The sequence below is a fragment of the Lissotriton helveticus genome, chromosome 6 (genome assembly GCF_964261635.1).
Source record: "Lissotriton helveticus chromosome 6, aLisHel1.1, whole genome shotgun sequence".
Taxonomy (NCBI): Eukaryota; Metazoa; Chordata; class Amphibia; order Caudata; family Salamandridae; genus Lissotriton; species Lissotriton helveticus.
Window position 1 is genome coordinate 332382432 of NC_136067.1, and position 25577 is coordinate 332408008.

The window sequence follows — 25577 nt, forward strand, 5'->3', positions numbered from 1 at the left end:
TGGACCCTCACTTCATTCTTAAGGGACTAGCTGATTATTATCTCTACTAACTGAGAGTTAAAAAGACTTTCTTCAATGTTCAGTCAATCAATGGAAAGAGCACCACTCACCTTAGATGTAGGCAAGTGTTTCACATTGACGAAAGCAAGGACATTGGCAAGACTGGTTGTGTATGGCCATCTGCAAAGAGTCCAACACTTGTTCAAGCTGGGGGCCTTCTTGATGTAGTGGCGGCTTGTTCCGTCTGGCAGCCAAATCTACAAAGCCCATTGAAGGCAGACTCATCAAGAAATATCGCAAATTCTTTATCCCTATTTGTAGAAGTGCTGATAGCGCACATATTCTTTGCAGAAAGATGAATTAGAAACCTTTACACAGCACTACTGCCTAGATATGGTACAGAGAGAGGCATAAAAGGACAGGGAGTCTTTTAGCATGTTTTTTCGATAAGGTGATTTTTTTGCCATCCACTGTTTGTGTATCTCTGACTGTGATTAAGTGCTTGCCATTCTGATTCAATCATATGAATCTATGGAAGATCCAGTGGAGAAGAAAATGACTTACCTATAACGACAGTTCTCAATCATTGGTATATTTTGTACGCAGCACACTCACTTTCTACCAGTTAAAATGCATTCACACTCCTGCTGCACAATCTCAGGCGTAGTCTCCTGTGGAGGAAATGGTGTTCTCTGTGTTCCCACCTCATTATGCAAAGTTCATGTCTTTTTCCGTGAGGTGATTGTGATGTTAATGTCATAGTATTTGAGACCTTTCATGCTGTGTTATATTTTAATGTCATAGTGGGAATCCTAGATTTGTGCTGCGGTGGGTTAGTGGATCATGACTTGTCTATGTTAGGAAGAGAATGCTTCCAAGTTTAAACTATTACAGCAAAGCAAAATCCCAGAGATACAACTTGGTCTTTGGGCACATGTGATAGAAATGACTCTACTAAAAGCCTTGTTTTCCAATGTATTTATTGGTTAGTTATTCAGACCAAGAATTGTGGTACTATAAATTTGATCGCAGTGTTGAACTCTCTGGCATCACACATGTCAGTTGTGGTTGCATTTTCACAACATGGGTCTACTGCGGCACATTTTGGAACATGTTCAGAAACCACACTAGGGATTTACATCTTTGGCCTTGATTTCTTCTCTGGCTTTCGGCAGAAAGATTATCTTTTGGATGTTGTTAATCAATCCTGCTATCAATCATAGGGCTATGTTTCGTGCATATCAACACCTAAAGAACCTCTCTATGGATGAGGTGGAGACCCTTCCCTTGGATGGGCTTATAGGCACCAAGATAAACAGGGTGTGAGGACCATAATGTTTTGTGGGAATTGGCTAGTTATGCTCTCATCCTTGATACCGTTCTAAGGATTTGTACTCTGTCTTATTGGCAGCTGCATATTGATTTGACATGCAGGGCCTTTCAATAGAATTTGACCTTTGTCAAATCTTTTCTAAAGAGTCTTGTGGAATCATGTAAGTGAATTTACTTGCCTCTTACTTCATCTGGCCTGTCTTTTCTCGCATGGAGAGAATGTATTTTGCTGGGCCAGTTAATGTTAGTTCTTTTCAAGTTCAGCCGTCTCTTGTTATGTTCATTGTGACAAAGATCCGCTATGTTTACTGAATCCCACCAGCATTTGTACCATCAGACAAAGACTGAAAGCGCCTGGACAGCTGAGGTTGCAAAATATTTTTCTGATGCTTCTTTGACTATGTACACACACACAGCAAATTTGCTCTTCTTGCCCGTTATTATGTAGGGATTTATAATGTTATAGATGCATTGTGGATCCCTTAATAGAGGCCAAGCAGCAATACACTTATTCCCATTGGAGGATCGCGATGCCTCCAGCCTTTTGTTATGCGCTTTAATGGACATGCCATAGACCTCTAACAATGCCAGGAGCGGGGTTGCTCCTGGAGATGTAGGATACATGCTGCACTCACCAAACCTAACTGTCTTCATGTGCTCTCTGTCTTTCTACCCCATTACTAAGATGTATATCCGATACCTAGTAATAGTCTCTCGTGGTGGTTACTGGGTGCTGGAAATTATGTTGTTTCATTTTGTATTCTGTCTTTCCACATCTTCCCTCTTTTTCTGCAAATTTGAATTTCAGAAAGTATGTTCCTTCAATCCTGGACAAAAAGGGCATGAAACGATCTTTGAAAATGCTGTCAGGCTTTCCCTTCAGATACTTGCCCGTTCCAAAAAAAGATGTCCATTTGAAGTCCATTTGAGATTTATAATGCAAAGTCAATTATTTGCAAATGTAAATTCAGGAAGCTGAGTCTGCAGAAAATATTTTTGCCCTTGGAAGTAGATGACTGTCTTGACGACTATTGATTTAAATTAGTGTTATTCCAATAGGAGATATGAATTAGTTGTGGTCATTCTTCAGAATAATCAAGTTGTTTATCAATAGTCCAGTTTCCTTCAATCTTAAAAAAATGTGTACTGCAGTCATGACAGATACCTAAGAAAGAAGTCGCACTCCTTTGGGCCAATTACCTTTACCAATCGTTAAATGTAATGATTTTATTGCACTGTATAATAAAACAAATTGTCTAGCCCCTGTTATATATGTTCACTAACTTCTATGCGTCACATTTACGTTTTCTAATCATGGTTAGGGAGTGTGGATATTATGTACCGTTTGGAAGTATGTTTACAATTGTAAATGTATTTATTTTATTTGACAAACAATGCTGAAATAATACCTATCTGGAAAATATAAGGTACGAAAAACATTGTGTTTTGTTAATGCTGTATATATTTAATTTTTGACGATCAACTTTATTATTTTGACTAAGTGCCATGACTAATTCATGTCTCGCAGTGAAATAATTCTCTACGATATATGGCCGGTCCCCTCCCATAGCTGCTACGTATGTCAGGCTATTCTGTTGACCATTGATTTAAAGTTTGTCTATTTACATGCTCGTTTCTTCCGCTGGAGATGGGGATGTGATAAAGATTGCATATATGGGACAACCACTGTTGATCACTGTTCATCGAAACCTCTTGAGTCTGTGATGGATTAAATATGGCTGTTTGTAACTATTTGCACAAAATGCGTAGAAAAGAACATTTCCATATGGGAAATAGTGGGGATGCCCAGATAGTTGGGGCATGCCATGGAAAGTGACACTAGCCATTTTATCCCTCCTTCCCCGACACCCATATGTCTCACCCATATATCTACATATCTTCCCTCATGTCTACATTTAATTGTGATTTCCTGCCGTTTACATCTATTAAGGGCTCATTTACTATGCCAAATACAGTCTACTTGCATCACTTCAAAATTTAGAGACACACACAGTAACTCACTCTTTTAGGCCTGCCCATGGACCATGAATCTAAGACAATACTTCTTGTACAGGTGCCAATGTGCACATTGTTTGTACTTAGTATTGGATTCGTTTAATCATGTGCATGAATGAATGTATGTAATTTTGTAGGTTTGTAGGACATACTGCAAAACTTTTTTCTTCATATACGAACAAATTATTTGCAGAAATCTGTAATTGGATGTGTACTCTTGCAGGACACAATTGAGATTGTGATGCTGGTAAGGACTGCTTGGCACCTATTGTCCACATTCACATCAGTGTTTTTCTTTACAGTCTTCTGATGAGAAATATGTTAAGAACGCCTATCAGTGGATGATGCCATTTCTTCATCGCTGTGAAGTTCAGACTCCGGGTGCAGCCAATGAACTCATGAAGGAATATCTAGTGACCCTCGCAAAAGACGATTTGAAATTTTCCTTAAAGATTTTTCAGAATTCAAAACCAGATGTAAGTTTGATCAAGTTTCTTTAATGCCATTACTGATCTGTAACTGAGGACATTTTCGTTACAAAACGTGGTCTGCAGAACACGGATCTATACCTCATTACTTAAGGTACTGGTTGCTTACTTTTTTAATGACTCAAAGCCATCACTTGACGCCAACCCTAAAATGATAAGCCTTCTTAGTTTTGGTAAAAGTATACCTAATCTTTATGTAACTTGAATTTATATGCTTATTACTAACAGTAATTTATAGCAATGTCTTCAAGGAATCAAAACACAAATGTGCAGGTCATTTACATAGCTTTCTTTGTGTAACTGAGTGGACCCTAAGAGTTTGTGTTCCAGACGCCTGGTCACTGGAATGTCTCTTGATATTGGAACAAAGAGCCAAAGTGGCTGCTTTTCTTCATGCCCTTAGCTGGTGTAATCTGATCCTACATGGATTTTGGATACTGATATATATAGTCTTCCTGGCAGGAGACGTAAACAGGTTCCAATCCAGATATTTTCCCCAACAGTTTCCCTCCAACACAAGCACTAAAACTAATGGAGTGGTGATCTTAGTGGGAAACACAGCACCTTTGCAGGTGGACACGATCAAAAAAGACTCAGAAGGTAGGGGAATACTTGCTCGTGGGACAATAATGAACAAAACCATTACTATATTTTTGGTGTATGGCCTGAATAAACACAGAGAACACTTTTCTCTTGGTTGTCCCCCTTCTAACCCACCCATGCAAGTGCTGATACGATAATAGGGGGCAACTTAAATGAAGCTTGTAATCCAGACATGGACAGGTTCCACTCCACATGGCAAACACTACACCCCCTCCATCTATGACACGGCCTAACCGATTTAAAGCTGATCGATGTCTGGAGGTCTCATCACGAGACACACAAATACTTCAAAATCTGATAGAGACAGCTAGCTGTATATTCCCTTTAGAATCTTCCCCAGTCACAAGACTTTATCCGGAAAGTTTTTCCCATAACACATCCGCGCGTCAGTAGAGGGCGTAGCTTGACTCTGTATTGAAGTATTCAACCAGATTTGACTTGAACGGAGTCCATATAACTCGCTCGCCGAAATAAGTTTCTTTTCCACGCATACAACGCAAAACTGGAGCGGTTAGGGGGCCATTTTTCAGGCCCATCTAGATGTTTTGTTGAGGGACAGTGTGTTTTTTTTGCAATGTCGTCAGGGTTTAAACCCTGTGTTTATTTTGACAGACAGATGCAGTGCTGATGGAATCGTCTGCTTTGGGTGGCTTTCATCTGGCCTTAGTGTACCTGTTCCTGCTTTTCCTACAGGAATGCACAATTTTGCAGGTCTAAGGGGGACTATAGGGTGTCAAAACCCTTTGGGCAGTACTGTCCAGAAAATTGGCTGACTGAACTGGGGGAGGATAGTGGACAAGAGTTCTCTCCAGTTTTAGTTTTCCTTTCTGCACCTGGTATGGCAATAGAGGAGAGTTCTATTTACACTGTAGTACTAAGGAGGGCAGCTGCATACTTAGGTTGCCAGCTTCCCTCAGTGGAATTATCCACAGACCCTTTAGTGGATGTTCTTCACCAAGGTGAGCTATGTCTTTGAATGTTCTGGTTGAATTCTTTCTTTCTGACTTCTGTGGAAAGAAGTGTTTATATGTGGCTGAGTTGCAATATGTATTTTATTTGGTGACAACCGGTGTGGTCTTTCTGTTTGAAGCAGGGGTTTATGGTTGTTTAGATAGCCTTCTGGTTCTTCAGACGCTTTTTCATGATCCTTAGTTCTTGTCAGTCAGGATTATAGGAAAACTATGGAGCAGGCACTCTGCAGAATTCTTTTTAGAGAAGTTTTTTTCTCCAAAGTATATTCCATGATAAGTGGCTTTCTAGATTATTATTTACCTCTTGGTGAAGAAGTCATGACTTCCTCCTACAGCTCTGTCGATGACAGTTATTCAGCTGTTTATTTGTGTTGAGTTTTTAATTTTGGCCCGGTATACAGTTCTTGCCGTTTGCTCTACTCTGAAGAAGAGCACAAGCGTTGTTACCTTCATGGTATGTACCATACTATATGAGGAGTATCTTTTGTATGTTATGATGAGCATATCTAAATACATATGTGTTTAGCTGGGATTGCTCCGCTTGTGCACTATTCGTCTCACTTTTGAGTGTGTAGATTTCTACCCTTTGTGTCGGGTTGTTTTTCTGATGTATGAAGTCATACATTCATGGAGTGTTGTACCTCTTAGATACTTTTGAAATGTGTACCTCATGGGAGTCTCCATCTATACAATCTGCCTTTTGATGAGAGGTGTATTTAGAGTGGCACTCTTATTCGTTTTGGTTAATATGATGAAGTGTCGCTTATACTTTTATATGGTATTTGTGTGACTTCATGCTTAATTTACAGGCATACGTCAATATGAGTATGAGTATATGAGTATAAACCATTTTGTAGCGCGCTCCGTTACTGGAGAGTATCCTGGCGCGGGAGAAAGAAAGAAGCAGACAGCAGAACACAGGAAAGAATCTTAGATTACACTTTTAAACAAATGTGTTTTCAAATGTTTTTTAAAAGCAGCTACTGTAGGTGTGGAGCGCAGATGGAGAGGGAGAGCGTTCCACGCGCGAGCCACAACCACCGAGATCGACTGGCCGCCAAGTCTGGCACGTTTAAAACGGGGAAGAGACAGTTTAAACAAAGTGGAGGATCTCAGGGTACGTGCAGGGGCATAGCTGGTAAATCTTTTTCTCAAATACTGGGGACCCTGATTATGGGTAGCACGAAACGCCAGTACCAAAGATTTAAACAGGATGCGCTGTGCAACGGGAAGCCAGTGGAGTGTGCGCATCTCAGCACGAACGCTCTTCCATCTGGGAATATTAAATAGTAGACGGACCGCCGCGTTCTGGATAATTTGCAGGCGTTTTACTAGATAAGAAGGGATACCACTGAACAATGCATTTGCATAGTCCAGCCTGGCCAGTATGAGCGCCCGAGCAACAGACTCCCTGGCATCTCTTGGGAGCAGGGGAAAGAATTTGCGGAGCATTTTTAAAGTGGCAAAACAGGAGGCAGTAAGTTTTTTAATATGGTGTTCGAATCTTAAGTCCTCTGCGAACCAGATGCCAAGGTTTTTCGCAGGTCTCCCCATCTCTTTCGGGCTGGGAATGTCAGGAGGCCAAAGAGTACTCATGAACAAGGGGGGAAAGGAACCATAAAAAAGCACTTCAGATTTGTCCTCGTTGCACTTCAACTGGGCCTTCGCTAGCCAGCGAAATACAGAGGACAAACACAGATGGACTATAGAAGTGTCCAGGTTATCATCTGGCCAAGTGAACAGCAGTTGGGTATCATCTGCATACCCTATAGTCTTAGCCCCGAACTGTTCCGCTAGATAAACCAGGGGGGTGATATAAACATTGAACAGTAAGGGGCTGAGAGTAGATCCCTGCGGGACACCTGTAAGCAGAGGTTTAGGCTCGGAGGCATGGGGAGGCAGCCAGACCTGCTGAGTCCTGTCAGAAAGAAAGGAAGACAGCCAGTCTAGCACAACCCCCCCAATGCCTATGTCAACCAGCCGGCCAAGGAGAAGCTCATGTGGGACGGTATCGAACGCGGCAGAGAGGTCCAATAAAATTAAGACCGCTCTGCCACCTCCGTCCAAGCAGTCCCGAATGGTCAATAGACTGAGCTGCCATTGATGGGATAGTACAGCACTGAGGGTGTCTATCGAAAAATTCCTTCTGGTATTTTCACAGAAAGTAGCTGAATGCCCACATTATTCGTTTATGTGGCTTCGGCTTTTCTCCTGGTACGGTACTTAACTTACTTTCAGGTGATAGATGATGTTACTTATGATTGGTGGTAAAAGTTCACTGCTTTTGATAGATTTAGAACATTATTAACCAAAAGCTTATTATCTTGTGAGCTTTAAGACACTACATGTTTTGCTCTTCAGGTTCCGTCTTATTGGCATTGATTGGATCTTCTACCCCTTCGTGTAGACATTGTTGGTTTGTAAATGTTCCTTGTGCATGTGTGTTTGTTTTCAGAAAGATGTAGTCTCTCACACGATTCCAATCCTTCTATTATGAATGATGCTTTAATGAATGATGCTTTTTGACTCTTTTTAGGTTGTAATAATGCTGTGCATTATTACTAAATATTTTCTTCTTTTCTGGAGGACAGTTCCCTCGAATAGTGTACTTTTTGTTCTCTATGCAGGTTTTCATGCATGTTGGTCCTTGAGGGGAAGAGGTGTTGGCCTCATAGCTTCTACCTTTTGTAGAAGGCTTCTATTCCTATCGTCCAGGATCATTGTTCCTCTGTGCTGTGCTTTACAAATTCCATAGTCCACAGTCACCACATCAGCAATAACCTGTATCTGAAGAACGTCTGAAGGAAGTGCAAGGGCTTTTCTTTTTAGTTGTCATAGAGACTATGCCACCCTCTTAAATTGGGAAGATAACTACTACCTCTGCTGTCTGTGAAAATGTGAAAAGGAAATGAGGAGGCATCACTGCCAGTTTATATGATAAATACAATTCTTCCTCTTCCAGATGATAAGATGGTATTCCGGTCCAGGTCTTGGCAGTAGTTGTGAATGTATATCAGGTATGCACTAGAGAACTTCAGCACACGTATTTCCATGTGCTCACCTGGCAGGATGTAACCTGCAACAACAAGCTGATGGATGCCTGAATTAATCTCAGTTACTGGGAAGAGCTCGGGCAGCATTCCAGTCCATTGTTTTTTGCCCGCCATGTCACTCTAGACAAATACCTACCTTATACAAATCTGTATGAGGCACCTCCTCATTGAACAGTCCATCTCGAACTGCCAGGCAAGGACCCCTTCTGGTCAAACCACAAGCAACCCAAGACCGGTTTCAACCTACTTAGGTGAAGTATAGCTCAAGTCCTATGGCACACTGAGCACAGGACCACGTCAGGGCAAGCTATACCCAACTGATGAGCCCTAAGACTGGCAAACCTAGTCTTGGGTTGCTTCTGTTGTGGTTCCGGGAGGTTCTTATTGGAGCAGAGCCAAGACTGATTTCCATATAGCTGAATCCAAACTGAGGTGGCAGGGTGTGCACATTTTCGATGGACTGGAATGCTGTCTTAGCAATTTACCTGTGATTTAGATTAATTCAAGCATTCCATTCACTGCTTTTTTTATACTTCAGTGGGACGGGTTATGTCTCCCGGGCACACAAGCATTACATCCATCTCATTTTTGTACACTTTGTGTTTTTAGACTTCACTTCTCAGGATTACAGATACTTCCTCCAAACTACTATAGGGATGAGCATTACCAGTAGTTGACCCAGCCTTTTAGGTTGCAATGTACCCCATGAGCATTTATAAAAATACTCACTGGCAGCCTATTTGTGGCTGCAGAAAGTCAATTACTACCCCTGTCTAGAAGACTGTCTGAATAAATCCCCTTTCAGAAAGCTGTCTTGATTCAATGTGGCCCTGGGTCTCTGTGCCATTTTGCTCTCTGCTTCAAAGTGAACTTTACAGAAATCACCAATTACACCCAGAAGGATTAATTTCATAGTGGTCTTTCCAGAAATTCGTCTGAGAGCATTGTGTCGTCCAGACAAAGTTTTACATTTTTACAGTTCGGGTCCATGATCACCTGGTGCTTTCGGAGGCTTTTGGGACATCAAGCCATCTGCGAAGCTTAGAGCATCATGCATTATTCCTGATATGATCTCTTCATTGCCACTTGATGGAGCACGGGGCTCAGTTGATTGACAACTAGTTCAAGCCAATATGACTCATCCTTCTTTGATGCCATCATTAAAGTGGTGTGACCGTTGTCAACTCTTAATGGGGTTAGCTTTCAGCCTGCCACATCAGCAGGTCTTAATTATAAAAAACTCATCCGAGTTCAAATAGAGGACGTTCTGTGTGGAGCAGTCAATAACCACTTATTGGATAGATCTGATTCCTCCGTTCCCATGAACCATTAAACTCAGCCACTCTGGCCCTCTAGGTTATCCTATGAATAGTGGGTTCCAGAGTGGTCAAGACAAACTTCTGCAACATCATGATCCTCTTCTGTATCAGGAAACAAATTGTTCCTTATTCTCCTCTGACTGCCAGCTTGGAGTGAAATTGGGACTTTTGTGTTAATTCTAAGGCCAAATACACTGAGGATTTGCTTGCACTCACCCAGTGAGAGGGGATGAAGTCATTTCTAGGATACAATGACTATACAGGCCCAGATACAGTGACAATGCACCTTAACTCAGTATTGCACAGCATTGGCTACTGGATGGGAAGGGGATCATGGGCTCCCTGGGTGATGTTGGATAGGTAAGGAAGATTTCCTCAGTTGGCATTTCCACCAGAGCTAAGGTGGTGGTGTTGGCATTAACTGGGCCCTTTTGGTACACATGGTGTTGTTTGTTCTACTCCAGAATATGTCATAAATGCTTTCTCCCAAGATGATGCTCAGTTGGTCAAGACCTCTCTCATATTATGTTCTGTGGACGCTACCACAGGTTACAACCAGTAGGGAGCACTGATGGAGTAACATAAATTTCCTTTCAATCAATCAATCATAACATTTGTATAGCGCGCTACTCACCCGGAAGGGTCTCAAGGCGCTTGGGTGAAGGGGTCCGCTACTGCTCGAACAGCCAGGTCTTGAGTTGTCTCCTAAAGGCGAGATGGTCCTGTGTCAGCCGGAGGTGGATGGGAAGGGAGTTCCATGTCTTGGCTGCCAGGTAGGAGAAGGATCTTCCTCCGGCGGTGGCTCTTCGGATGCGTGGTACGGCGGCGAGAGCGAGGCTTGTAGAACGTTGCTGGCGGGTGGGCGTGTAGAAGGTCAGGCGGTCGGTGAGGTAATTGGGGCCCAGGTCGTGGAGAGACTTGTGTGCGTGGGTAAGGAGCCTGAACGTGATCCTCTTGCTGACGGGGAGCCAGTGCAGGTCCCTCAGGTGGCCGGAGATGTGGCTGCGTCGAGGGATGTCCAGGATGAGTCGGGCGGAGGCGTTCTGGATGCGTTGGAGTTTTTTCTGTAGCTTGGCTGTTGTTCCGGCGTAGAGGGTGTTTCCGTAGTCCAGTCGGCTGGTGACGAGTGCCTGGGTGACCGTCTTCCTGGTTTCGGTCGGGATCCATCGGAAGATCTTGCGGAGCATGCGTAGGGTGTTGAAGCACGATGAGGAGACGGCGTTGACTTGTCTGGTCATCGAGAGGGAAGAGTCCAGGATGAAGCCCAGGTTGAGTGCGTGGTCTGTTGGCTTGGGAGCGTTGCCCAGGGCGGGAGGCCACCACGAGTCGTCCCAGGCGGAGGGCGATGGTCCCAGGATGAGGACTTCCGTCTTGTCTGAGTTCAGTTTAAGGCGGCTGTTCTTCATCCACTCGGCGACGTCTTTCATTCCTTCGTGTAGGCTGGTTCTGGCGGTGGCGGGGTCTCTGGTGAGGGAGAGGATCAGTTGGGTGTCGTCGGCGTAGGAGATGATGTTGAGGTTGTGTTGGCGTGCGATGGCTGCAAGTGGTCTCATGTAGACGTTGAAGAGGGTGGGGCTGAGTGATGATCCTTGTGGAACGCCGCAGATGACTTCGGTGGCCTCAGATCGGAACGGGGGGAGGCGGACTCTCTGGGATCTTCCGGCGAGGAACGAGATGATCCTTCTCTTGGATACCGATGTTGCTGAGGCGCCGTACTAGGGTGCGGTGGCAGACAGTGTCGAACGCTGCGGAGAGGTCCAGGAGGATGAGGGCCGCTGTATCCCCGTTGTCGAGCAGGGTTCTGATGTCGTCGGTGGCCGCGATGAGGGCGGTCTCGGTGCTGTGGTTGGCTCGGAAACCGGACTGCGATGGGTCGAAGGATCTGTTAGTTTTGAGGAAGGCGGCAAGCTGACTGTTGACGGTCTTCTCGATGACTTTGGCAGGAAAAGGGAGGAGCGAGATGGGGCGGAAGTTCTTGAGGTCGGTGGGGTCCGCTGTTGGTTTCTTCAGTAGGGCGCTGAGCTCGGCATGCTTCCAGTTCTCCGGGAAGGTGGCGGTGTTGAAGGAGGTGTTGATGATGTCCCGGAGTTGGGGTGCGATGGTGGAGCCGGCCTTGTTGAAGACGTGGTGGGGGCAGGGGTCGGTTGGAGATTCGGAGTGGATGGTGTTCATCGTGCGGGCTGTGTCTTCGGAGGTTACCGTGGTCCAGGTGCAGAGGGTGGCAGTGGGGGGCGATGGTTCGACGGTTGGGTGCGTGGATGGTGCGCCGAAGCTGTTGTGGATGTCGGCAATCTTGCGGTGGAAGAACGAGGCGAGAGAGTTGCAGAGATCTTGTGAGGGAGTGATGTCGTTGTTGCCGGTGCTGGGGTTGGAGAACTCCTTGACGGTGCTGAAGAGTTCCTTGCTGTCGTGGGTGTTGTTGTCCAGTCGTTCCTTCAGTGCTGTCTTCTTGGTGGTGCGGATAAGCTGGTGGTGCTTGCGGGTGGCGTGTTTGAGGGCGGTCATGTTGTCTGTGGTCTGGTCGAGGAGCCAAGCTTTCTCGAGGGTGCAGCAGTACTTCTTGGAGTCCTTGAGTTCGTTGGTGAACCAGGATGCTTTCTTGCTTCTGGGTCTGCTGGGGGTGGTTCTTTAGTGGCGCGAGGTCGTCGGCGCCGGCGGTCAGCCACTGCGTGAAGTTGCGGGCTGCTTCGTTGGGGTCCGTTGTGCTGGCGGGGGGTTCTGGCTGAGGGAGGTGGTGAGCTGCTCCGCGGTGATCTTGCTCCAGCTCCTGCGAGGAACCTGTTGCGGGTGGTGGTGGGTCGTGGTTCTTCTGAAGCTGAAGTGGACGCAGCTGTGGTCGGTCCAGTGAAGTCCGGTGGAGTGGCTGAAGGTGATGTGCCTGCTGGATGAGAAGACCGGGTCAAGCGTGTGGCCGGCGTAGTGGGTGGGGGTGTTGACCAGTTGCTTGAGCCCGAGGTTGGCGAGGTTGTCCAGCAGGGCGGCGGTGTTGCGGTCCTTGTTGTTCTGCAGGTGGAAGTTGAGGTCCCCTAGGAGGATGTAGTCGGCGGAGGGGAGGGCGTGCGGGTTGATGAAGTCCGCGATGTCTTTGCTGAATTGTGTGCCTGGTCCCGGGGGTCTGTAGATGAGGGTGCCTCTGAGGGTCGTCTTTGGGTCGGTGTGTATCTGGAAGTGGAGGTGCTCGGCGGCGGAGAAGGTGTCGTTGGAGTCGGTCGTGATGCGGATGGTGTTCTTGTGTACGATGGCGATGCCTCCTCCAGTCTGGTTGACGCGGTCCCTCCGGGTGATCTTGTATCCGTCCGGGATGGCGATGGCGATGTCGGGCGCAGAGGAGGCGTTCATCCATGTTTCTGTGAGGAAGGCGACGTCTGGTGAAGTTGTGTCGATCAGGTTCCAAAGTTCGATGGCGTGTCTGTGGACGGATCGGGTGTTGAGCAGGATGCACTTGGGGTGATTGTTGCTGGTGCTCGGTTTGGCGGGTGCGGTGCAGGTCCGGAGGCAGGTGTACTTGCAGGCTTGGCAGGTGAAGGGTCCGTGGGTGCGTCTCGGGGTGGCTTGGTAGCAGGCTCGGGTCCGGTCGGGTTTGAGTGTGATGAGGGTGGCGGCGTCGTAGGTCCGCCGTGTGGTCTGGCAACGTCGGGGGCCAGGGGTCCTGGCACTGGGCGCGGTCCAGGCGCGGACGGGTGCAGACGGGCTTACCTTTGGAGCGCCTTCGGCGCGCATAGGTCGCGCCCGCTGCGCGTACGTGCGGACTCTGCCATAAATGGAGAGTGGGGGGGCAGGGCAAGGGAGGAGCAGCTGGGAGGCGGGAGCGGGGTGGCGAGTGGGGGGGGAGCGTGCGAGGATGCTGGAGGGAGCGGGGGTGGGGCCGCGGGGGAGCAGTGGCAGGGAGCGGGGTGGGGCAGGGGACAACGATGGGCAAAGGGACAGGGCACACACGAGAGAATGAGAAACGGCAGAGAAATAGACACGAGAAACAAGCAGGCACAGGGACAGTCAGGGACAACAAGCAGGCTCAGGGACAGCATACAACTAACAACGGCAGAGAAATAGACACGAGAAACAAGCAGGCACAGGGACAGTCAGGGACAACAAGCAGGCACAGGGACAGCTTACAACTAACAAGTTTACAGGGCAACACGAGAAAACCGGCGGCGGTGGCAGCGGGAGGAGAACGGGCACACTCGGGGTGGCCACGCGGCAAGAGGAGCGACGGACTGACCAGGTCAGGCCAGGTAGGTCACCTTTATGATGACAGTATTATTCCTAGCCCTTGTAGGACACACAAAAGTATGCATGCACAGTAGCGATCTTGTAAAGCTCTGTTGGAACACCTCTGAAAGGAAGTTTACTGTACCCCTACTGTGTGGCAAGGTTCCACAGAATGACAATAAGGAAAAGTCTTCAGATTAAAAATATTGTATTCACGATAAAGACACGTTAACCAGTTTTTCTATCATACACATTCACCTGTTTTTACATACTGGATTATTATAAATTATATTTAAATTAAAATTTTAAAGGCATAAAAACCACTGCCACAAAACAGAAGAGTTTGACAAGGTGATTGTGTTGCTGATTAATTGTGCCTTTAAGCTTTTTGATATTTAAAAGTGTTGTAAGCCAGGAATATTATTGGCATCATCAAAAGTTGAACAACTGGTCTTTAGATTAAGTTGCAGTCTCAAATAGATAATAAAATGTCTAAATATCTGTCTTTATTGTGATGTTCTGCAGCTTTTGAATGGGAGTCGTAGGATGTTTGAAGACATGGTAGCCGAGATAGTTGTACATGAAAGGTTAATTGTTCAGTTGTACATGAAAGGTTAATTGTTCAGTTGTGAAGTTATAGTGTCTCATATGAAAGATCTCTTGATGTGTGACTATTTTAAAGATGAAACACTATGCAATAAAAGTCTTCAATGATTAATCAAATAAGTATTCAAAATGTTTTTTCTAGTGCCAACAAAAAATAATACCTGATCAGGATGACTTAATGATGGTAGCCCTTGACTGCATTTACAATTGTGAACGAGATGACCAGCTCGCTCTCTGTTATGATATTCTGGAGTGTCTTCCACAAAGGGGCTATGGGTAAGAACATGTGTGCTTGGTATTTTATTAATATTATAATGCTCTACGACTATGGACAATTTTTTTTGGCATGCAGTCTCAAGCTAAATGAGGAATACTTTATTTTAGAATTTAGGATTGTTATGTAAGTGTTCATTAATGCAGATGCACATTTACTTTTATACCACCTGCATCATTTTTCATTCATTAATGTAATTTTCTTTTGCATGTTCCTACTATACTTGCGCAACTTCGGGTGAACTTGAAGGATTTAGGAAATGTGCAAAGGACAAGTGTTTGCCTACTCTTTGTAACTTTGTTTGATGCCACAATTCATAATAACACCCATTTCCCTTATAGCCTTTTAACTAAGCTGATCCTTAAAACAAGACTAGATACTTGATACTTCATACTCCATAGCCAGACCTGTGAACTCCGCAGTGGCTCTCAGATATATGCCTAGATGCAATCCATTTTTTTCAATGGAGACTATGCTAATATTTGGATTAGATTTAATCAAGAAGAGCTATTTGAAAAAAATATGAACTCCTCTCTGTAAGGGTCTAAGCAAAATAGGGCAACTGCTGGCTGGTTGAGTCTTTCTTCCCCATTCAGAGTTTAACTAACAATCTAGAAAACTTTGTGGTTATTCACATCCAAGAAAGCCAGATAGCGACCACCCAGCAACATACAGAAATATAGATGGATGACAGTGAATCACACTGATGTTTTTCAGTGAGGGGTTAACAGTGAAATCAAATAGACAATGAGACTGAAGTATATACTTATTGAAGGGCAGGTGCAAAAGAGGGTCCACAGAAACCATTGCACTCATCTATTACTGCCACAGCCAGATGATCCTCCTGAACAGAAACCTCCAGAAGCCCACCTTTCAGCAGCTCCGACTCTGATTGGTATTCACACAGAGGATCAGAGTGGGTATGTGAGGGGAAGGGAATTTAGTTGGTACTGTGGGGAAGGAGACCTGTAAAAGAAAAGAACATGGATCCACCAGAAGCTTCTACAATATAACTCTATTAGTTAGATATTCTCCTTACTTTCAGGAATCACCAGAGTTCAATATATGTTGAATAACGCAAACCAAGTTCAGCAGGATCTCCCATTGATCCGAGTAAATCCCCCTTTGTACCATGTGTTACTTCACATGTATTGGTCCATCTAAGCCAACTAAACCGTATCACGGTTTAAAAGATTAACCTTTTTGCAACAGGCTTAAGTCTGTAAGGGAATATATCTTCCCCAACTATTGTTTGCACTGTTCAAAAGAGAATTCCTTCACTCACACAATGAGTCCAATTTATAAATATTGCGTGGCTCATGACTTGCTTCCTCTTTCACGTTACAGCAAATAATGATTGGCTCCTACCCATACTCGGGAAGATCACTGCTGCCAGGGCTGCGGTGACATTGACTGGGTACAAAAGAGAAGGGTAACAAAGTGGCCTGCTGTTTTAGCCCAGTGCCATTCACACAACTCGCCTCCCACCAGGAAATACCCTGGCTACTCACCTCAGAGACTTAAGAAGAGTACTCTGGGTCCTTTTAGAACTGCTCAGTTCTTCTTCTGGATTCATCAATAACAGATGCTTGATGGTGCATGTTTCCCCTTAAAATAAAAAATAAGCTACAAGATGGCCACTGAGATTTAACGAAGTCCCACAAGAGCTTGATTATAGCGTCCATCTTAACTTCGTAAAGTCCATAGTACGGAGTCTGCGCTGACCATGGTGGTAAATAATATCCGTATGAAGGTAGATGCTGGACATACTACGGTACTTGTCCTTTTGGACCTTACCGCAGCATTTGATACCCTGTCTCCTTCTATCTTAACATCTCGGTTGAGGGAGGCAGGGATCTCAGGTGTGGATCTTAACCTCCTGCACTCTTTTTTACAACATAGAGAGCAGAGAGTCAAGCTCGGCGAATTTCTATCCCCTGTCAAATCCCTGCAATGTGGGGTGCCCCAAGGGTCGGCCTTGAGTCCGACCCTATTTAACATTTATGTTGCACCCCTTGCGAGGTTAGTAAAATCTCAGGGGATGGAAGTGGTGTCATACGCCGATGACACTCAAATTATGGTGTCATTAGCCCACTCAGTATCTACATCTGCCGCCAACTTCAGAACCTGTATGCAGACAGTGTCTGACTGGATGCTTCAGAATTTTCTGAAGTTGAACGGCGATAAAACCGAGATCCTGGTCTTTGGCAAGGACCAGGATATTTGGTCTACTGAGTGGTGGCCGTCTACGCTGGGAACTTGTCCTTCTCCTTCCCAGTCAGCCAGGAATCTTGGCGTTATTTTCGACACCTCGCTGTCTATGACCCTACAGGTTAATCGCACGGTTGCTACCTGCTGGGGAGTTATAAAAATACTCAGGAGAATTCTTCATTATCTCTCTCTCCCAGCACGGAAGCAGATAGTAGTGGCATTGGTGGGCTCGAGGTTGGATTACTGCAATGTATTATATGCAGATGCCAACAAAGGGCTCACCCAGCGACTACAGATTGTCCAAAATGCTGCGGCCCGTTTTGTCCTAGCACTCCCAAATACTTCATCTGCCACTATGGCCAGAAGGACCCTTCACTGGCTCCCTATTCAACTGAGGATTTCCTTTAAAATTCTCTGCTTAGCCTATAGAGCTCTATCAGAAAGATCTACGCACCCGTTAAGCGCCTTGCTTACTCCCTACCAGCCGGGGAGAGCGCTTAGATCTGCTAAGCTGAATCTGCTGGTTGTCCCTCGAGCCAAAAGAGCACGATGGGGAGATAGGGCATTCTCAATTGCTGCACCTAAGTTGTGGAATTCTCTCCCCCAAGATATCAAGACACAGTCCTCTCTTTCCTCTTTTAAAAAGGCCCTTAAAACCTGGTATTTCGTCAAGGCTTACCCGCAATAGTTGTATAACTGCAATAGTTGTATAACTGTAATAGTTGTATAACTGCATAGTGGTATTTCTAACAGCTGTTACTGTTTGGTTATGCGCCTTGACGCCCATTGGGCTTAGTTGCGCCATACAAATTGCCTTTAATAATAATAATAATAATAATAACTTAGTCAATAGGATGGCCGCCAACTTAGCATAGTCAGTACAATGGCAGCCATCTTAGAACGGGCAGAAGTGACTATAATGGCAGCCTTCTTGGAACAAGCAACATTACAATGGCCACCTAGAAGATCACCAGTTCAGGTGGCAACTGACAGCATCCCCTCCACCATCGTAGTCCCTTGAAATGTTGTTTGCCACATGTCAGGAGGGAGGCCCCCAGCAGCAGTGGATCAGTGGATCAGTGCCAGCCATCAAGGCCATGGGAGATAAATCAGAGGGTGTGTCTTGACATCTCCTTTCATATCAATAAAACCACTTACGTTTAATGTTGAAAGTCCACAGTTTGCTGGTGGGGGATATGTTATGCCTTTCCTGAGCAAAGGGAGAGAGAACCATTTTGCAGTTCAAACTTCAAGAATTTTAAGAGGATCTGCCAGGGGCTTCCTCACCAGGTAATCCATTGCCCCAGCCTGTGTGCCACTTCCACCATGTAATCCGTTGCCCCAGCCTGTGTGCCACTTCCACTGGCTCCGTCCATCACCACCCCCTTTTGTACCGCTTTTGGCCGCCATAAGTGTGGCAGGGTATGCTCAGACGTGAGTCCCTTGCTCACTTTGCCACTGGATTCAAGCAAGCCGGGCTGAAGACGGCTGGAATGCCAGAAACCGGTCCTCGGAAGCTTGTTTCCGGTCCAGGGAAGACATGGCTTGGCGGTTCGGGCTGGACTGTTCCCATGAGGCACAGGGTCAGACTAATTTGCATATAGCCATGGCTGAACTGGGGTGGCAGAGTGGGCTAAAGAACGGTGATGGATTAAACCCAGATCTTTTGACTGGGTGTGAGTGTTTGATTGATTCGGATGCTCCGTCCATCACCACCCCCTTTTGTACCGCTTTTGGCCGCCATAAGTGTGGCAGGGTATGCTCAGACGTGAGTCCCTTGCTCACTTTGCCACTGGATTCAAGCAAGCCGGGCTGAAGACGGCTGGAATGCTAGAAACCGGTCCTCGGAAGCTTGTTTCCGGTCCAGGGAAGACATGGCTTGGCGGTTCGGGCTGGACTGTTCCCATGAGGCACAGGGTCAGACTAATTTGCATATAGCCATGGCTGAACTGGGGTGGCAGAGTGGGCTAAAGAACGGTGATGGATTAAACCCAGATCTTTTGACTGGGTGTGAGTGTTTGATTGATTCGGATGCTCCGTCCATCACCACCCCCTTTTGTACCGCTTTTGGCCGCCATAACTGTGGCAGGGTATGCTCAGACGTGAGTCCCTTGCTCACTTTGCCACTGGATTCAAGCAAGCCGGGCTGAAGACGGCTGGAATGCCAGAAACCGGTCCTCGGAAGCTTGTTTCCGGTCCAGGGAAGACATGGCTTGGCGGTTCGGGCTGGACTGTTCCCATGAGGCAGAGGGTCAGACTGATTTGCATATAGCCATGGCTGAACTGGGGTGGCAGAGTGGGCTAAAGAACGGTGATGGATTAAACCCAAATCTTTTGACTGGGTGTGAGTGTTTGATTGATTTGGATGCTCCGTCCATCACCCCCCCCCCCTTTTGTACCGCTTTTGGCCGCCATAAGTGTGGCAGGGTATGCTCAGACATGAGTCCCTTGCTCACTTTGCCACTGGATTCAAGCAAGCCGGGCTGAAGACGGCTGGAATGCCAGAAACCGGTCCTCGGAAGCTTGTTTCCGGTCCAGGGAAGACATGGCTTGGCGGTTCGGGCTGGACTGTTCCCATGAGGCACAGGGTCAGACTGATTTGCATATAGCCATGGCTGAACTGGGTGGCAGAGTGGGCTAAAGAACGGTGATGGATTAAACCCAGATCTTTTGACTGGGTGTGAGTGTTTGATTGATTCGGATGCTCCGTCCATCACCACCCCCTTTTGTACCGCTTTTGGCCGCCATAAGTGTGGCAGGGTATGCTCAGACGTGAGTCCCTTGCTCACTTTGCCACTGGATTCAAGCAAGCCGGGCTGAAGACGGCTGGAATGCCAGAAACCGGTCCTCGGAAGCTTGTTTCCGGTCCAGGGAAGACATGGCTTGGCGGTTCGGGCTGGACTGTTCCCATGAGGCACAGGGTCAGACTGATTTGCATATAGCCATGGCTGAACTGGGGTGGCAGAGTGGGCTAAAGAACGGTGATGGATTAAACCCAGATCTTTTGACTGGGTGTGAGTGTTTGATTGATTCGGATGCTCCGTCCATCACTACCCCCTTTTGTACCGCTTTTGGCCGCCATAAGTGTGGCAGGGTATGCTCAGACGTGAGTCCCTTGCTCACTTTGCCACTGGATTCAAGCAAGCCGGGCTGAAGACGGCTGGAATGCCAGAAACCGGTCCTCGGAAGCTTGTTTCCGGTCCAGGGAAGACATGGCTTGGCGGTTCGGGCTGGACTGTTCCCATGAGGCACAGGGTCAGACTGATTTGCATATAGCCATGGCTGAACTGGGGTGGCAGAGTGGGCTAAAGAATGGTGATGGATTAAACCCAGATCTTTTGACTGGGTGTGAGTGTTTAATTGATTCGGATGCTCCGTCCATCACCACCCCCTTTCGTACCGCTTTTGGCCGCCATAAGTGTGGCAGGGTATGCTCAGACGTGAGTCCCTTGCTCACTTTGCCACTGGATTCAAGCAAGCCGGGCTGAAGACGGCTGGAATGCCAGAAACCGGTCCTCGGAAGCTTGTTTCCGATCCAGGGAAGACATGGCTTGGCGGTTCGGGCTGGACTGTTCCCATGAGGCACAGGGTCAGACTGATTTGCATATAGCCATGGCTGAACTGGGGTGGCAGAGTGGGCTAAAGAACGGTGATGGATTAAACCCAAATCTTTTGACTGGGTGTGAGTGTTTGATTGATTTGGATGCTCCGTCCATCACCCCCCCCTTTTGTACCGCTTTTGGCCGCCATAAGTGTGGCAGGGTATGCTCAGACGTGAGTCCCTTGCTCACTTTGCCACTGGATTCAAGCAAGCCGGGCTGAAGACGGCTGGAATGCCAGAAACCGGTCCTCGGAAGCTTGTTTCCGGTCCAGGGAAGACATGGCTTGGCGGTTCGGGCTGGACTGTTCCCATGAGGCACAGGGTCAGACTGATTTGCATATAGCCATGGCTGAACTGGGGTGGCAGAGTGGGCTAAAGAACGGTGATGGATTAAACCCAGATCTTTTGACTGGGTGTGAGTGTTTGATTGATTCGGATGCTCCGTCCATCACCACCCCCTTTTGTACCGCTTTTGGCCGCCATAAGTGTGGCAGGGTATGCTCAGACGTGAGTCCCTTGCTCACTTTGCCACTGGATTCAAGCAAGCCGGGCTGAAGACGGCTGGAATGCCAGAAACCGGTCCTCGGAAGCTTGTTTCCGGTCCAGGGAAGACATGGCTTGGCGGTTCGGGCTGGACTGTTCCCATGAGGCACAGGGTCAGACTAATTTGCATATAGCCATGGCTGAACTGGGGTGGCAGAGTGGGCTAAAGAACGGTGATGGATTAAACCCAGATCTTTTGACTGGGTGTGAGTGTTTGATTGATTCGGATGCTCCGTCCATCACCACCCCCTTTTGTACAGCTTTTGGCCGCCATAAGTGTGGCAGGGTATGCTCAGACGTGAGTCCCTTGCTCACTTTGCCACTGGATTCAAGCAAGCCGGGCTGAAGACGGCTGGAATGCTAGAAACCGGTCCTCGGAAGCTTGTTTCCGGTCCAGGGAAGACATGGCTTGGCGGTTCGGGCTGGACTGTTCCCATGAGGCACAGGGTCAGACTGATTTGCATATAGCCATGGCTGAACTGGGGTGGCAGAGTGGGCTAAAGAATGGTGATGGATTAAACCCAGATCTTTTGACTGGGTGTGAGTGTTTGATTGATTCGGATGCTCCGTCCATCACCACCCCCTTTCGTACCGCTTTTGGCCGCCATAAGTGTGGCAGGGTATGCTCAGACGTGAGTCCCTTGCTCACTTTGCCACTGGATTCAAGCAAGCCGGGCTGAAGACGGCTGGAATGCCAGAAACCGGTCCTCGGAAGCTTGTTTCCGATCCAGGGAAGACATGGCTTGGCGGTTCGGGCTGGACTGTTCCCATGAGGCACAGGGTCAGACTAATTTGCATATAGCCATGGCTGAACTGGGGTGGCAGAGTGGGCTAAAGAACGGTGATGGATTAAACCCAGATCTTTTGACTGGGTGTGAGTGTTTGATTGATTCGGATGCTCCGTCCATCACCACCCCCTTTTGTACCGCTTTTGGCCGCCATAAGTGTGGCAGGGTATGCTCAGACGTGAGTCCCTTGCTCACTTTGCCACTGGATTCAAGCAAGCCGGGCTGAAGACGGCTGGAATGCCAGAAACCGGTCCTCGGAAGCTTGTTTCCGGTCCAGGGAAGACATGGCTTGGCGGTTCGGGCTGGACTGTTCCCATGAGGCACAGGATCAGACTAATTTGCATATAGCCATGGCTGAACTGGGGTGGCAGAGTGGGCTAAAGAACGGTGATGGATTAAACCCAGATCTTTTGACTGGGTGTGAGTGTTTGATTGATTCGGATGCTCCGTCCATCACCACCCCCTTTTGTACCGCTTTTGGCCGCCATAACTGTGGCAGGGTATGCTCAGACGTGAGTCCCTTGCTCACTTTGCCACTGGATTCAAGCAAGCCGGGCTGAAGACGGCTGGAATGCCAGAAACCGGTCCTCGGAAGCTTGTTTCCGGTCCAGGGAAGACATGGCTAGGCGGTTCGGGCTGGACTGTTCCCATGAGGCACAGGGTCAGACTGATTTGCATATAGCCATGGCTGAACCGGGGTGGCAGAGTGGGCTAAAGAACGGTGATGGATTAAACCCAGATCTTTTGACTGGGTGTGAGTGTTTGGTTGATTCGGATGCTCCGTCCATCACCACCCCCTTTTGTACCACTTCCACTGGAAGTGGCACACAGGCTGGGGCAACGGATTACCTGGTGAGGAAGCCCCTGGCGGATGCCCAGGCTACGTCGCGCCCCCATATGCTGCCATTTTCCCTGTCCGCCGCTGCTGTCCCAATAGCGCGCACACTGTTGTACCTGGGGGTGGGGTTGCGGACCAGACGTGTGGCCTTGTGCCCCTGCGGCCTTTTCTGTGCTGCTACCATCCACCCCCACCTTGCATGCTGATTGCAGGCTGTGGAGTATGGGACCGTGGCTGCCTGCACTGCCGAACTCCTGAGATCACTGCCGGCCCCATCTGCACGTGAGTGCGAGTTTTTTGCTGCTAGGCTCCCTGATAATTGGGATTTGGGCCCATACCACTGTTCCCCCATAGACTTACTCAGCCTCAGCTTACCTCTACTGGGAACCTTTGCACTTGCGCTGCCCCATGTGCTGAGGGGGCTCTTGCATGACGCCGGCAGGGCTTCATGAGCTCCTGAGGCCCAGTGCCATTTCACTCTGCGGACCATCTCCAAGGTAACAGCTTATATAGATGAGGGGGACTGTATAGATCAGCAGTTTTTTTCCCCAGCTTCTTTTTCAGGGGGGATGTTCAGACTGGAACTGCAGACGGCCGCAAGGGGATCGCCTCTCCGCTACACCGTCCTGCTGCATGGACTGCTGTAATTTAGGAGCACGTTCAGTCCTGTCCCCAATCTTGTGGTGTGCATCTCTGGGCCTCTACCTTCTCCAACCATACTTTCTAGGTCCCATCGACTACCTACGATGCCTTTCATCGCAACTTCCTTTAGACCTGCTCTGTTGCTGGACACTTCCCCAGTAGCAAAACCCTTGCCCTACCTATTGCACTCACCAGCCGCTGGGTCTTCTGATATTATACCTAGGTTCAAGTCGTCTAGAGACAGCTCTGTGGTCTCTTTATTGTCCAAATCTTCCTCAACAACGATGTCCAACAAAGGGAACCCTTCCTCTCAGACCACCGAATCCTCGGTGGTGGCACCGGTCACTCAAGATTACCTGGCCCACTTCCTCAATGACATTAAACAATGTCTCCTCAAAGGTGAATTTTAAAAGCTGCGCAGAGAAGTCACGGAGGTGGGCACAAGTGTATATGATTTAGAGGGCACGTTGGACTCCTTCACAGGAGACCAAGAAATGCTCACGCTCTGCATTCTTTCCCTGGAAGGCCAGCAGATTGAACTCCAAGATAAACAAGAAGATTTAGAAAATTACAACCTCAGAAACAATATCAAAATCCGGGGTTCCCCTAGGGTGCAGGTGTTTTCCATATCTGCACCCCAGGGGAACCCCGGATTCCGATATTGTGGAAGACATCCTGATCTTCATAAGGGACCTGTTGAACACAATCTGGGGAAGTGAGGACAACCGGCCACTGATCCTTGACTGAGCTCATCATGTTGCTGCCAGGATGGGCAGACCAGATGCCCCCCCGGACATGTTAACTAGAGTAACTTTTTATCAAGACTTGGAAGCAATCATGAGAGTATGCTGGAGCAAGGATGACTTGGTTTTCAGAAGCCACATGCTTCAGATCGTTCAGGACCTCTCTCTAGTGACACTTCTGGACAATAACAGTGTTGGACGGTAACGGAGAAACTTCAGGAGCTGAGCATTCAATACCAGTGGACCCACCCTTTCAGCCTGCTCTTCAAGCTTAACAGCAAACAGTGCCATGTTTGCTCATTGACGGAGGCCAAGTGTCTACTATACCTGCCGGAGTGTTCCCCAGATTGGGGATCCCACCCTGCACCCTCGGAGGATTGTGACTGATGACGCCCAACTTGGAACACGGCGGGCAGACGTGGACATGCTCGTTAAGTTAAAGCGAAGGCCCAAATAAAATCAAAAGAAGACATCATCTCCCACCTAGAGAATATGAAGCAGGAATCTTCACAACAGACTAGCCTAGACACTGGATGGCTGTCTAATTCGGTTGATTCAGACCTGTACTTACTAACCGGAGCACTGTCACTTGTTGTTCTCTTCTATTTGCTCTTTTTTATTCCTTTACAGCGCTCACGGCCTTGGAGAGGCACATTTATGTATTAGTGACTGCAATAATTTGGACTGTACTTTTAAAATACTTTAATAGAAGTGTATTCATCTGCCAATTGCTCTCACTCTTCTGCCTGGTCTAGCCCCTTCCCCCCTCAATATTGAGCCACGTCTCTCACTGGGCAACACCTCTGTGGACTTTGGGATACTCTCCTCGGCCCGAGAATGAAGAACCTCATTTTGTTGCTTCCAGTTGGCCCGTTTGTTCTACCTTGATTAATAATCTGCTTTTTTTGCCATGTCCTTGGGGAAAGAGGGGGGTCGAGGGGGTTCTATTGGACGAGAGATGTTTTCATTGACCCGACCTGTTAATCGCTGTGAGACGCTTCCTATCATGATACTAGCGCATTCCACTTTCCTCCTTCCTTATTGCCTTGTACATGGGGACCTCGACAAAAACAAAACTCCTTTCCCTAAATGTCAAGGGGCTTCATTCGTCTTATAAGCGCAAGCCAGTATGGCGTTATCTTGACCAGCAAGACACAGACGTAATTTTCTAGCAGGAGCCCTATCTCCTTAAGGAAGACTCTCATCGCATGTCTAAACCCAGACACTCAGCACAATACCTGGTGTATACTGATACTAAAACATTAGGAGTTGGCATTCTGTTTCGGCTATGTTTCCTAACAGCGTTGTCACGGGTGGTCACGGATCCAGAAGGGTGTTTT

The 25577-nt window shown here is 47.5% G+C and overlaps 1 protein-coding gene and 1 long non-coding RNA gene across 4 annotated transcripts in view; one reads left to right on the plus strand and one right to left on the minus strand.

Moving 5' to 3' along the window:
- NBAS (NBAS subunit of NRZ tethering complex) overlaps window positions 1-25577 on the plus strand; it is a 2361081-nt gene that overhangs the window by 697051 nt on the left and 1638453 nt on the right. For all 3 annotated transcript variants that reach the window (XM_078647778.1, XM_078647779.1, XM_078647780.1), the window contains exons 25-26: window positions 3651-3824; window positions 14740-14873. In XM_078647778.1, coding sequence (XP_078503904.1) covers window positions 3651-3824; window positions 14740-14873 — 308 coding nt within the window. The remainder of the gene's footprint in view (window positions 1-3650; window positions 3825-14739; window positions 14874-25577) is intronic.
- Window positions 1-25577, minus strand: part of LOC144762551 (uncharacterized) — a 134148-nt gene that overhangs the window by 26017 nt on the left and 82554 nt on the right. The window lies entirely within an intron of this gene.